Source organism: Onychostoma macrolepis, chromosome 08 (assembly GCF_012432095.1).
Source record: "Onychostoma macrolepis isolate SWU-2019 chromosome 08, ASM1243209v1, whole genome shotgun sequence".
Taxonomy (NCBI): domain Eukaryota; kingdom Metazoa; phylum Chordata; class Actinopteri; order Cypriniformes; family Cyprinidae; genus Onychostoma; species Onychostoma macrolepis.
In genome coordinates, this window is record NC_081162.1 from 21,217,057 (window position 1) to 21,229,915 (window position 12,859).

General features: G+C 38.0%; 1 protein-coding gene across 10 annotated transcripts in view; it reads right to left on the reverse strand.

Annotated features, from left to right (window-relative positions):
* Window positions 1-12,859, reverse strand: part of LOC131545740 (probable voltage-dependent R-type calcium channel subunit alpha-1E) — an 84,945-nt gene continuing 72,086 nt past the window's right edge. For 5 of the 10 annotated variants that reach the window (XM_058784830.1, XM_058784837.1, XM_058784831.1 and 2 more), the window contains 10 exons: window positions 12,297-12,393; window positions 9,856-9,961; window positions 9,647-9,754; window positions 9,294-9,394; window positions 8,910-9,016; window positions 6,778-6,901; window positions 4,806-4,934; window positions 3,845-3,989; window positions 3,335-3,510; window positions 1-2,651 (listed from right to left, as the gene is read on the reverse strand). In XM_058784830.1, the coding sequence (XP_058640813.1) occupies window positions 2,160-2,651; window positions 3,335-3,510; window positions 3,845-3,989; window positions 4,806-4,934; window positions 6,778-6,901; window positions 8,910-9,016; window positions 9,294-9,394; window positions 9,647-9,754; window positions 9,856-9,961; window positions 12,297-12,393 (1,585 nt within the window). In that variant the 3' untranslated portion in view covers window positions 1-2,159. Of the gene's footprint in view, window positions 2,652-3,334; window positions 3,511-3,844; window positions 3,990-4,805; window positions 4,935-6,777; window positions 6,902-8,909; window positions 9,017-9,293; window positions 9,395-9,646; window positions 9,755-9,855; window positions 9,962-10,940; window positions 11,038-12,296; window positions 12,394-12,859 lie in introns of all 10 variants that reach the window. The other 5 variants (XM_058784839.1, XM_058784835.1, XM_058784832.1 and 2 more) reach the window with 2 other exon arrangements.

The following is a 12,859-nucleotide window of genomic DNA, read 5'->3' on the forward strand; positions in this document are numbered from 1 at the left end:
ATCTTTTTTTTTTATTTCATATAATTCACAAGGCAGCGACCCCCAGCAGGCCATGAAGAACAAGTACCAAATACTCTCTATTCACATTCAGGAACATGTCAAGAAAACAAATTACAACACAACACATGATACAGAAATTCTCTTGAGGGGCAACTGATTTTAAAATGCTTATAATAAGATGCTGGAATATACAGAAATTAACCAAAGATCTTTATTAATTCAAAAATGCTATGTAATTATCTTTGTTTTGTTTGTTTCTTTGTATCGTTTATGTGGAATCGAGAGAGGAGACCAGTCTGAGGAGGCATGTTGGGTGACCAATAACACTGGTTCCATACTTCTGCTACAATACTCAAAAGACTTAATATTACACGTTACGCCCATTTCCTACAGCTACTTTTCAGTCCCAGCTCACCATATTCAGGCTAAACATACTTTTTGAATTTTGCAATTGCTTTCACAAGAGCAGCTTTTCTGCTAGGCCTAGCATGTAAGAAGGAGGTGATGCTTCTCATCAATTTAAACTACAGGACTCATTCAGTTTCTATGCCAAACTATAAACGGAAATTCACAATAAACATTACAAATGAACCCAAAGGCAACAAACACTCACTGTAATTGCGTTCCCATTATTTTAATAGAGCTAGAGGGGTGAATCACAGTAAAACATGTACAGGTCATATCTTACCCTTTTTGTTGTTGCTTTGAAATTATAATTTGCATAGGAAGCAAGAATCCCTATTTGTGTACCATTAAGATTATTTGCATTGTGACATTATTTTAATGACATTATTTCCCCCCCAAATTTTCATGATTGCAATGCATCCAAAATTGTTTATTCTCACAAGATTCTCATAAGACTCTACTATATTCATACTTCACAACTACAGTAAATATCCTTATTTTTGCATTTTGACAATGTTCGCAACCCATTTTACTTTTGTATTGTATTTACTGCACAAGTAAAAAATTCTATGTAGCAATGCAAAAATTCATAATGGTTGCTTGCATATTGGATGCTTCATTTTCTTTGCACAAAATATAATAGTTTATTTTTCCTCTTGGTTTGTGGTGAAATAATGACCCTGACAGTCTTTGTGAGATTCACCCCAAGAGAGACTTTAGAAATTTTCTTAAGGGCCAAGAATAATCAGCTAGAAAAGAATGAGATAATATGTCTAATCAAACATAACATGGTGTACGTGAACCATTTCAAATAGATTGCATTACAAATAGAAAGGACAGGGACTGGTCATCGTGTCACAAAAGATAACATCTTTAAGACAATTTAGATTCTTTACAGAAAACATGGCTTGGAAACTTCTCAGTACATATACTGGATTTATAATATTTACATACGATACATGAGTCCTCCATATAGACTCCACTGTTAAAGGCCAGGACGTCACCTGGATCCACTTGCATTAACGTCATGCACTATTTATCTGGCCCTTCACATCCCTGTTACCTTCACGGAATGTCAGTCATTATTACGATATGTAGTTAAAGGGGTATTTACCTCTCGTCATGGACAGACTGAACATTACTGCCTGCATTCTGAGTGTGTGTATTGGAGTGTATGCTTGTGTGTACCTCCTAAATAGACCTCCGACATAGATAGCAGAACAATCAGGATGTCAAAGCCTCCGTCATCTGCCCATCAGCCTCTGAAAATCATAAACAAGCGGCATCCACATGTACACTGCTGTATACCATGCCAGGAAAGGACCATGTAAACGATGTGTCTGAACACACTGTCCTTATTGGCAGTATACAGATTTTCTGCTGATGGGACATCTCAATATGTGGAGGCAGGTTTGGAAAACCTGAGTGCGTTCAGGCAAGACCCTAATGCTGATGATGCCTTTGAATGCATCTGCATTAGCCAGCGCTTCATCTATGGGCAGGTTCAGAGAAAGTGTAAGGGCACAAACCCGATCTTCAACCTCAGTGTGCTCATGCTTTTACTGTTGATCATTTCAACATGTTTGCTGCTGTCCTTTCAGCACAATCAGTTCTTTAGTATGGTTCTTCTGAGATGATTACACATCTCTGATCAGACTCTACATTCACAGACACACAAATAAACACACACACACAGGCATATTTTTTCCTTAGATCCAGGCACAAAGTTCAGAGGCATCCATCTGAACGTCAATCTAACACCGGTCATCCTCATCAGTGTCACTGAGAAGCTCGCAGCCTGACGTCCCCGATGTGGCTTGTGCTAGTCGTTTACGGAAATGTCCGTTAGGCACCTGCCAGGTGTGACGTAGTTGTGGAGCAGAGCTGATGGTGTTGGAGCGGCCCAGGCTGGTTGCCATGGCAGCCTCAAAAGTGAGAGTGTCCTCTATACCACTTGAGTCCGGACTGTTAACGTCCTCCTGCAGTGGCAGGTATGGTTCCGAGATGTAGCGGTGAGGGGTAGAGTGGGCCATGGCGGTGCCTGGTCCTGTCCCGGTTGGTTCCTCCCCTTCCTCTGCAGGCTGGGCCCGTGACCGAACCTCCCCTTGTGTGGGATGAGAGCGGCACACTAACGGAGAGTAGGAGATGTGGGGCCGAGGCCGAGAAGGTGTCTGTGGGAGTTGACGGCGCCCTCGAGGTGTCCCTGAATCAGAAGCGGAGGGAACTGGGCTGCCTGAACTATTTCCCTATAGGGATAAGAAGAGATGGGGTAAATGATTATGGGTAAATAAATAGAGAGTGAGAGAGAGAGAGAGAGAGAGCAATGAGATGATGGAGAGAAGAAATAAAGGCATAATTATGTACATAACTGTTCAAAAGCTTGGTGTCTGTAAGATTTTGGAAAGTTTTGGAAAGAAGTTTCTTATGCTCACCAAAGCTACATTTATTTGATCACAAATACAGTAAAAACAGTAATATTGTGAAATATCATTACAATTTAAAATAACTATTTTCTATTTTAATGTATTTTAAAATGTAATTAATTTATTTAATGGCAAAGTTTAATTTTCAGCAGCCATTTCTCCAGTCTTCAGTGTCACATGATCCATCCAAAATCATTTTAATTTGCTGATGTGGTGCTCAAGGAGCATATCTTATTATAATCAATGTTTAAAAAAGTTTTGCTTCTTAATTTTTTTTTTTTGTGGAAACTGTGATGCATTTCAGGATCCAGCATTCTTTTATAAAATGAAAGTTCAAACGAACTGCATTTATTTGAAATAGATATCTTTTATAACACTGTAACATGTTTTTACTGCCACTTTTGATCAATTTAATTCAAATTACAAACCCTTAGTATTTCCTTTCCATAGTAAACACTAAATATTCTGCCATGTCAGAGGGTGTGCACATGTGTTTGTGTCCTCACCTGTCTGAGGGTCGTGTGCTTCCTGCCCTCACTGGGCGATCGAGAGTGGCGTCTCTCTTGGGACTGACTTCTTTCCTCTGAGTTGCAGCGAGAGACGTCTGGAGACAGCAGGTGTCTTCGCTCTTTAGACCGTCCTCTCTCTTTGTCCACTGGCTCCCGCAAGTTTGACCTGACAGCTGCACATGCACAAGCATAAGCACATGTTAAGACAAGTGCAGACACAAAAATACACACATAAATGCGGCCATAGCCTGGGCATCTTCATAAAGCACTTACATATGTCCAATATCAATACTGGTCCTGGTGACCCAGCATTCTGCACATTTTGTATGTCTCTCTCTTATCTGATACACTCAATTTATGGAGCTCTCAACTGATGAGCTGATGATCTGAATCAGGTGTGTTAAATGGGAGAGACCCCCAAGACTGGGACTGAATTATGTTTTTCAATATTAGTTTTGACTTGGTACCAAAGTACCAGTGCTTTTGACATCCCTATTGCAAACTGACCTCTGAAGCTTCTTTGCCTGGGTCTTTCCAGTCGGTCTGGGCTCACCCTCTCCAGCGAGAACTCTTCCTGCCAGTCACCATTCACACACTGATCACCGATCGTGGAGAACGAGCGCTTCATCAGTTTGCTCTCTGAAGACACCTGCTGTACATGCACAAAATACAAAAACACATAGAGAACAAACAAAACACGCACACAAACCCCAAGAGCACACATGCATCAACAAACAGAACACAAAAATAGAGACAAAAATGAAACAAATTCTTGTTATGCTGTAAGATTTACACATTCTCTCTTTGAAACCATACATAGTGACATTACACTAAACAATGTAAATGAAATGAGTTCCTATATTAAAAAGGTTTCTGAACTGAGCTCTTAAAAAAGGCAACCACCACCTCCTTACATTCCCTGCTGGAAAAAACAGGTTGGTCAAGCTGGGTAAGATGGTTTGTTTCTGGTAGCCGGTTACACCATAGGTCCCTTCTATATTAAACAAGGTGGTCCACCAGTTTTAAACAGGCTTACCTTAGGCACACCAGTTAATCACCATCTTAAACATTTAACCCCAAATAAATCATACATAATATTAATAATTGTTTTATACACTAATAATATATCAATATTTATATTACTTTTATATTTATATAAATTATCAAAACTATTTTTAAATAATCATATATATGTTTATGTAACTAGAATATATTCAGGATTCATATTTTAAACACTATAATTCCATATTAATATGGAGGTTTTGCGACATGAACATCTACAGAAGCTGGTTTTAGTTTGATTTTCCAGCAGGGTTACACATTACATTCCCACCAAATCACAAACTACCCCTTTCTACCCACTGCTTCCGTTCTCTCTTTGGGATCAATGGCAACACTGACGCTAACCACAGAGCAGATTTAGACAGAGCAGCTAGTTATCGCTAGGCTAAGCGAACACAGGTAGTACCTGTGGCTCTATCGCCAGGCGAGGCATGGAAGAGGCTCGGATAGAGACGCCTCTCCCTGGCACTTGCAGAGGATCGGCCTGCATGCTAGTGGGGCACAGCACACTGCTAAATTCTTTGTGCTCTGGCACCTACGCAGTTAGAAAGAGAAAAAACGGGGAGGAAGGAAAGACATTCAGTCCACAACACTTAGCAGCTCTAAAGCCCCATTCACACCAAGAGTGATAAAAATAGCTATAAAGAGAACTATATTTGCATTCACACCAGCATTGTTTTTTTTTTATAAGCTTACACACTCCAGTTTTAAAATTAACGTACAACGATGGAAGTGACCTGCTGTTGCTTTATGTTTCACAAAGACACCAAAGGAGAAACTGATATCCTACGAGATAAAGACGAAAGAGTTTAAGAGAATCTGTCACAATCCTAATAGATTTTCGCGTTTTCTCTAGCTAGTGTAATCTATCTGATTTAACATTGAATTTAGCTAAAGCAGTCAATGTAGCGGAATAAAAACAACACAGTCTTTTTCAGTGCAACTCCAAAGGAGGCAAGAAAGACATTGTCGTCGAAACTAATCCTGTATACCTGAGGTAGATTTATGTTTTCATGTTACTCTGTTTGCTCTGTAGAACTTCTCCACAATGTCTTCTGCTATTTTAATCCGTAAGCCCTATAAATTCCAATGAAGTCTGTCAGTGTTTTATCGTTCATCAGCTGTAAAAAAAACTGTTCTGAAATTGATCCCAACAATTGTTTTGCTATATCATTATAGTTGTGGTGTGAACTTTGCTATTCACCTAAATTTAGAATAATTTTTAGAACTTAGTTATCATTGTCGTTCTTGGTGTGAACAGGCCTCAAATATCATCGCACCAAGTGTGTCATTGTTAGGAGTGGGCATAGAATAGAAATGCAAGGTTATGAACTAAAGTCAAAATAACCTGGCTAATCTTACCCTCATGTTTTAGGAGCAATTATTTATTTAAAGATAAGAAAAGATAAGTTTATATCCAAAAATGTCATAGAGGAAAAGTAAAGTGGCAAGAGGGAAGCACCATAAGCACAACATAGAGCCAATACGTATAAGCAACTCAAAGGGGGTGTAGAAAGTTTCAAAGCAGAAGCCACACATATTGGGCATACACACAAGCGCTCTTGCACAAAAGAGTTCCAAACATAAACCAACTTAAAATCCCATAAGACATCTAGTGTTATATCACAGTTCATGGCAGAGAGGCAAAGAAAAAGCTACCAGGAGGGGTAGAAAATAAGAGTACAGATAAGAGCACAGAAAGACATCTAAGCTTGTGTATAACTGCTCACTGGTTATATAAGTGCTGGAAGTTATCTGGACCTGGCAGTCTAACCTTGAGAAACCACATCAATACGCCCTTCCAAACCTTGAAAAATCAGCTCTCTAAAATCTCTCCCTTTACAAGGCCAGAAGGCAAATAATAAAGGGATGACAATAAAGCTGCAAATGTGAAAAGAAAACGAGTTAGGAAAAGTAGAAGCATCATGCAAGATTGTGAATCAGGGAGGTGATGTCCATGCAGATGACTTTCTGATAGATTAAATATCAATGCAATTACAGTCTGTGCTTTGCAAATCATATCTCAAAATTAAGACCCTGAAAATTTTGTTTCACTTTTCTATTTCCTAAAACTTTTACAAATGGATCAGTGTTTGGCTGTGTGGTATTCAGACCCTGTTACCATTTGTATCAGTTTTCCAAACTGAATTATTCATAATTTGCAAGGGAATTGACTGAGAATGAGCCTGAATTCACATACAGTTTGAGAATTTTAAATAGATTGTGAATGTTGTTTCAGAAACATAAAGTAGCTATCAGGTATTTCATGCACATGTATAAAATAACGAATAAAACACATTATGCAAGACATGTCAAGGCATACTATGTCAGTATGTCTAAGGTGAGATGTATTTCTTTGTGTATTTAGTTTCTCCTACCATACTCTGAGGGTGATACTGGTGTTGGTATTCATCCCTCTCTTCCATGCTGTCTTGGGCCAAGGGCTGCATGAAGAGATCTTGAGGGGAGATGGGACTCAGTGCCACAAACCCACCTCTACTCCTGAGGAAACAACAGAGAAACTTGTCAATTATGCTCAAGTTGGCTTGCACCACAAATGCGCCCACAAACAGGTTGCAAACTGTGGGTACAAACACTGTTTTTGGCGATCAGAAATAAGATTTTTAGCACAGTTCATTTAAAATGTTTGCGACTTTGCGATTGAATATAATCAAAAAGATCAAGACCTCAAGCTGACCCAAGCTGGGCCAGGCCAAAATGATCATTTTAAGAAGGGGGATATAAACATTTGATGCATAAATAATTTTTTTTTTCGTGATATAGCATAACATGTAACCGAGAGGTAAATTGTATGTTATGTAAAAGTATATATAACATTTAAATTTTTATCACAAAAATTGTGTTAAAGAATTGTGTCTCTAATGCTTTAAAATACTGCACCGTATTGTGTATATACAGTGTATATACAGGTGCAGAGCAGGGTTATTATTAACCCTAACCCTATAAGCTAAAACTCAAACCATGACAAAACATCTTCACTAATTAAAATATACATTAACTGAAATAAATTTCATCTAGTTGCCAAAGCAACATTTCTCATTTGAATTTAATTTATGCTGAAGTATTAAAACAAACTAAAACTCAATTATGGCTCGTTTCCACTGAGCGGTATGATTCGGTACAGTACGGTACGGTACGCAATTATTTCCATTTCCACTGTCAGAAGTTGTGAATGGTACCAAAATAGCAAACCGTACTGTACCACTTTTTAGGTACCCTTCCGTTGGGGTACCTATCACAGCAAAGGGTACCAAAAGGGTGGAGCTAAACTCACTGCAGAACGTTGACTGATTGACTAGAATCGTCACTTTTGCGTGATACTAGGGGATAAGCTTCTCCTTCACTCGTTCCGCTCTGCTGTCCGTTAGTGTTGGGAATATTTACATCAGAGTGCGCAAACACAAAAAAAATATAATAGTGTATTTTATAATTTTATATTTTCACACAGACTATAGCCGTTTCTCAATATGGGTTCTTGTGTACTTGTAGAACATCATTGCCCAAAAACCTGCGTAATTTTCTAAATATACTGTTATTGTGTCATGAAATGTAGTTTTAAGAGTTTTTCAGGCGAGAATGTAGTTGTTTAAAACTCAAATCTGCAGTTTATTTATAAAGATAGCGCCTATTTGAAAATTTGCTATGCCGATTTCGGAGCTCCATGCGATCACCGGGCGCTCAGTGCTCATGTATCTGCATAGAGCAGCCTTAGCTCGGCTAGTCCTTCCGACATTTGCCGCTGGCTCTGATGTCTCTGTATTGATTAAACATGAGATACAATTAGTTTTGGGTAGGCTATATTTAACAGGCATTCGTGTTCTCATGAATCTATTATTTGTTCCTGGTCATATCGTTTTGGCTGAGCACAAAGTTATGTTTAACTTTATATATTTATTTTGAACTTTACCATAGAACAGCGCTGACCTGTAGCATACTTTTGAATAAATAGTTGCTTTTGTCTTATTTCCTCTTATATAAGCCTCTTATACTTTGTACTTATACTTTTATAAAGGTTATTATTGTTCATTAAAACTGACATTTAACAAAAAGAGGCAGAGTTGTGCTTATTGTCGCACTTTATCTTTGATCGCTACTTTCCGGCATACACCACGCCTACTAAGTAAGGGTACTATTGGCAGTGGAAACGCAAGCCTGATCAAGGTTACCGTACCGAATCGTACTGTATTTGAACTGAAAAATGAGAAAATCGTACTGAACTGTACCGTACCGCTCAGTGGAAACGAGCCATTATAGAACTATATAGACATATAATTATTATTTTTTTTTTTAAATGACAAAAACACAACAAAAAAATTACTTAACTAAAAATAAAATGAAAACGGAAAATATAAAAATAAAATCGAATTCAAAATCTTAAAAACTATATTGTATATCAACAATACTAAAATAACACTGGTTCAGACAGATACAGGGCGAATGTACTGTAAGTACACACACACACACACACACACACAACATGTACAATTACAGGGCAGATCCTGCACTGTGGGACAGGAATGGCAGAGCTTTGGCACTGCAGAGAATGTCCTGTGGCAGTGAAGATGCATCCATGCGTTGGAACATCGGTGCATGTTTCTGCAAGACAACATTAGATGGTCAGCACAATCTTTCCAGCGACGCAGTGATCCAGTACCCCAAAAAACAGTACATCTTTTTCAAGTTAAGGAAGTTTACACTTCAAATTGAGATACAAAGGTTTTTTTGTTATGTCTTTAGTAAAATGAATAGCATTCTATATAGTTAGATGTATGGCAATGGCAATGTTGCATATACAGTATAAGCTGTTTCAATAGGCATGAAAAGTCTTTAGCTCTGAAGTTCTAGTGCTGTAGAAAGTAAAAGACATCTTTACCTGTTCCTCAAGCTGTTGCCGGAGCTTCTTAGCTTTGTTCTGCTTGTAGTAGTCCATGATCATCATGGCTGCATAAATTTTCCCAATGGTCATGTCACTGGCTGGAAGAAAGATTTATTTGTTGTAGAAGACTAAGATTTCTGAGATGCCGGCTGCAAATTACACTCACTTTCAGGGGAGTCAGTGGGCACCCCTAGTGGGCAATAATGGCACCAACAAGCTAAATTGTCAAATCCAAGGTGAATTATTCTCAAAAAATAAAAATAAAAGATAAAAATAATATAAATAAATACAAATGCTGTTAAATCTTTAAGAAAATATAAAAAATTAATTTTCTCACTCAGATCTCTCACCTTTATGGATGGGTACAAGCAGATCAAGAGATTTCTGGGAGAGGTGTGGCCAGATGACACTGATTTCCTTCTGCAATTCTATGTCCATCTGACCCCTGTCCTCACCCCCTGTTAGACAAAGACCATTTAACTAATATTACTGTGGGGAAAAAAGACAAATCACTGGATATTTGATCTTTATAAAACTGCAAATTAGCAGTAGTGGCAACCTCGAGCAATTTTAATGTCCAGCGCGGTGCGTATCAGTGCCATAAGAGTGGAGGTGAAGTGGACGGACATGTCTTCATCCACTGGCATGTTCATCAGAACCAACCGCTGAGAGAAAGTCCCCATAATGACAGAAGACAATTGAAACACAAGCACTGCAAAGCTTGGGAGTGAGCATGTTTTTAAAATAGTGATCTAATAGTCATCTAGGTTTAGTTGTCTTTTAACTTCTACAGTTAACACTAAGAAGACGTCACAACATCACACATTCATGCACACAGTTGAAACACATATACTGGATAGAGACAGATTAGAGATTTATGCATTGAAATTGGAAAAGGATCACACTTTATGAATATGCCCTTTGCAATATGTTTTTAAAGGGTTACTCCACCCCAGAATGAATTTTTTTTCATTAATCACTTACCCCCATGTTGTTCCAAACCCGTAAAAGCTTTGTTTGTCTTCGGAACACAATTTAAGATATTTAGGATGAAAACTAGGAGGCTTGTGACTGTCCCATTGACTGCCATGTAAATAACACTGTCAAGGCCCAGAAAAGTACGAGTTCGGAACGATATAGGAGTAAGCGATGATTTTGATTAATGACAAAATTTTCATTTTGGGGTGGAGTAACACTTTAACACTGGAATAAATGTCAGGGTTATGACAGTGTTTTGAAGACATTAAGGTGACATATTCAAATAAAGTATCATTGGTGGATGTACAGGGACTTCACGGTAGGATGATAAAAGACAATGACAAAGAGTAACATTACTGATCTGCTACAAATTATAATAGAGCTATATGTATTGCAATTATTTGACATACAGTGGTCCTAAAACACTTAAGCTGTCACTGCATTAGATAGAAAAAATAAAACCAAGTGCAAACTTTTAGCTAACTTGTGTTTCACAAATCATTCTCACTTGGTTCATTAAACTTTTACATAATGCAAAAATACAGAATTCATATTATTTTAGTTTAAATTGTCCAAATACATCTTCAGGACACTGTAACTATGGCCCTGAGCTTGAGCCTCTTGAAACCAAGCAGACTTCATTCAAATTGTAATACTGCAGACTACCTTATACGCCACTTTGGAGGGGCATTTCTTGCCCAGGCCAAGCGGTGGCGACATGCAGGTCAGCATCTCGTACATATCAGTGTAATGAATACGGCCACTAGGAGGGGGCAGTCACCAGGGGCAATGTGATGAAGAAGAGGAGGAGGAAGAAGAATTGGGCATTCCCAAGGAACGAGGGAGGAGAGGAAGATTGGCGTAGAGGAAAAAGGAAACAACAGAAAAGATAGAGGGAGAAGGAAGAGACAGGAAAGGGAAGGTCATTTTAATGTGTTTCATACTTAAGAAAAGAAAAACTGTCAAAAAGGGAAACTGATTAAACACAGAGGTGAGGTCAGGTGGAGGTCTTTCTATGCAATGCCGGCATAGAAGAGGCTAAAGGAGAGAAAATATTAAAACAGCCAAAGATCTGATGAGTCAAGCAGGTGGATCTGAGGATTTGACTGGCTGTATTGAAAAGGAAGCACTGCTATTATAGTTAGTTAATAAACATTAACCCACAAGGGGCATTGTGCTTAGAGTCAGGAATTAACAAGGGCTCTGGTTAAAAATGGCAGCAAAAAAAAATGTATGACTTGCTGAAATTTATTTTTTGTTAATGTATGTAATGTGTGTATAAATAATATTTATTAAATATAATACATGCATATAAAATCATATATGTAAAAAATGTAGTGAAATATACAAATACAAATACTATATATGTATATATATATATATATATATATATATATGTGTGTGTGTGTGTGTGTGTATGTGTGTGTGTGTGTGTGTGATTAAATGTAATATTTTTTTTTTTTATAAAAGTAAAAAATATGCCCTCATAATATAAAAACTGCCAAATAGCAAATATTTCCCCTTTAAAAATATAACGTTAATTTATCAAGTTAATGTAGGTCAGGGGAGAGATGAGCATAAAGTTCTCTTGATTTACAAACAGGTGAGGCAATGGCGAACATGAGGAGTCTGCCCTCCTCTAACCTAAAACCCACATTTATGCAATAATGTTCAATAAAAGCCCCAAATCCAATTCAGACACAGAGAGACTGAATCCCTACTGACATCCACTGGCAGTGTTAGATATTATCTAATGGAGTTCACTGATGGATGGCTCTCAGTGTCATTAACTGCAGCAGTTATTCACACTTCAGGAGCGGGACACAGGCCAAAGGGATGAGCTGTCTCTCTGTGCGCTGAGCTCTTGTCTCTGCCAGTCTTTGACCCGGTGGAAAGTAGCACTGGAGTAGATCACGGAAACGAGAAAGGGGTGCAGGGTGTTATATAGTGAAGGAGTGGGGAATGATAAAAGGAGAGGAGGAGAGTGAGGCAGAGGGGTAGTTTTTTGTGGGTGAGCCAAACCTTGCATGCCACCCTGTAGGGACAATTCTTTCCAAAGCCCAGTGGAGGTGATATTGTGCGTACTACTTTGTACATCTCCTTATAGTGTAGTTTTCCACTGGAGAAGGAAATACTGGCCGTTAACAGTAAATTAGACAACTTCAAGATAAATGTAGTAGGAGTGGTTATTTTTCATGAAATACATTTTAATGGGGTCATACCATACATTAGTGAAGTTTTTTGCACCAAAAACCATCATGATATAGCTATTCCATTTTACATCCTTTCTCTGAGTTTTGTAGAATCAAACTGCCGTAATTTTGCAGTTGTAATTTTCAAAGTAAATGCTCAGACAACCATTTTCTGCAGGTTAGTGTCAGTAAATGAGGTCCAAATTCAGAAATAGTTTGCTTTCTTCAAAATACCAAAGAAAATATGAAAATTACTCATGATATGACCCCTTTAAATAATCCTGCAGGGTTACAAATTAGTGCAAAGAAAGAAACAGAAACATTAATGACGATTACAAAGCAAATTTCCCTGTACATTTTTAAAATGTGACATTCATTTGGCATACGTTTAAA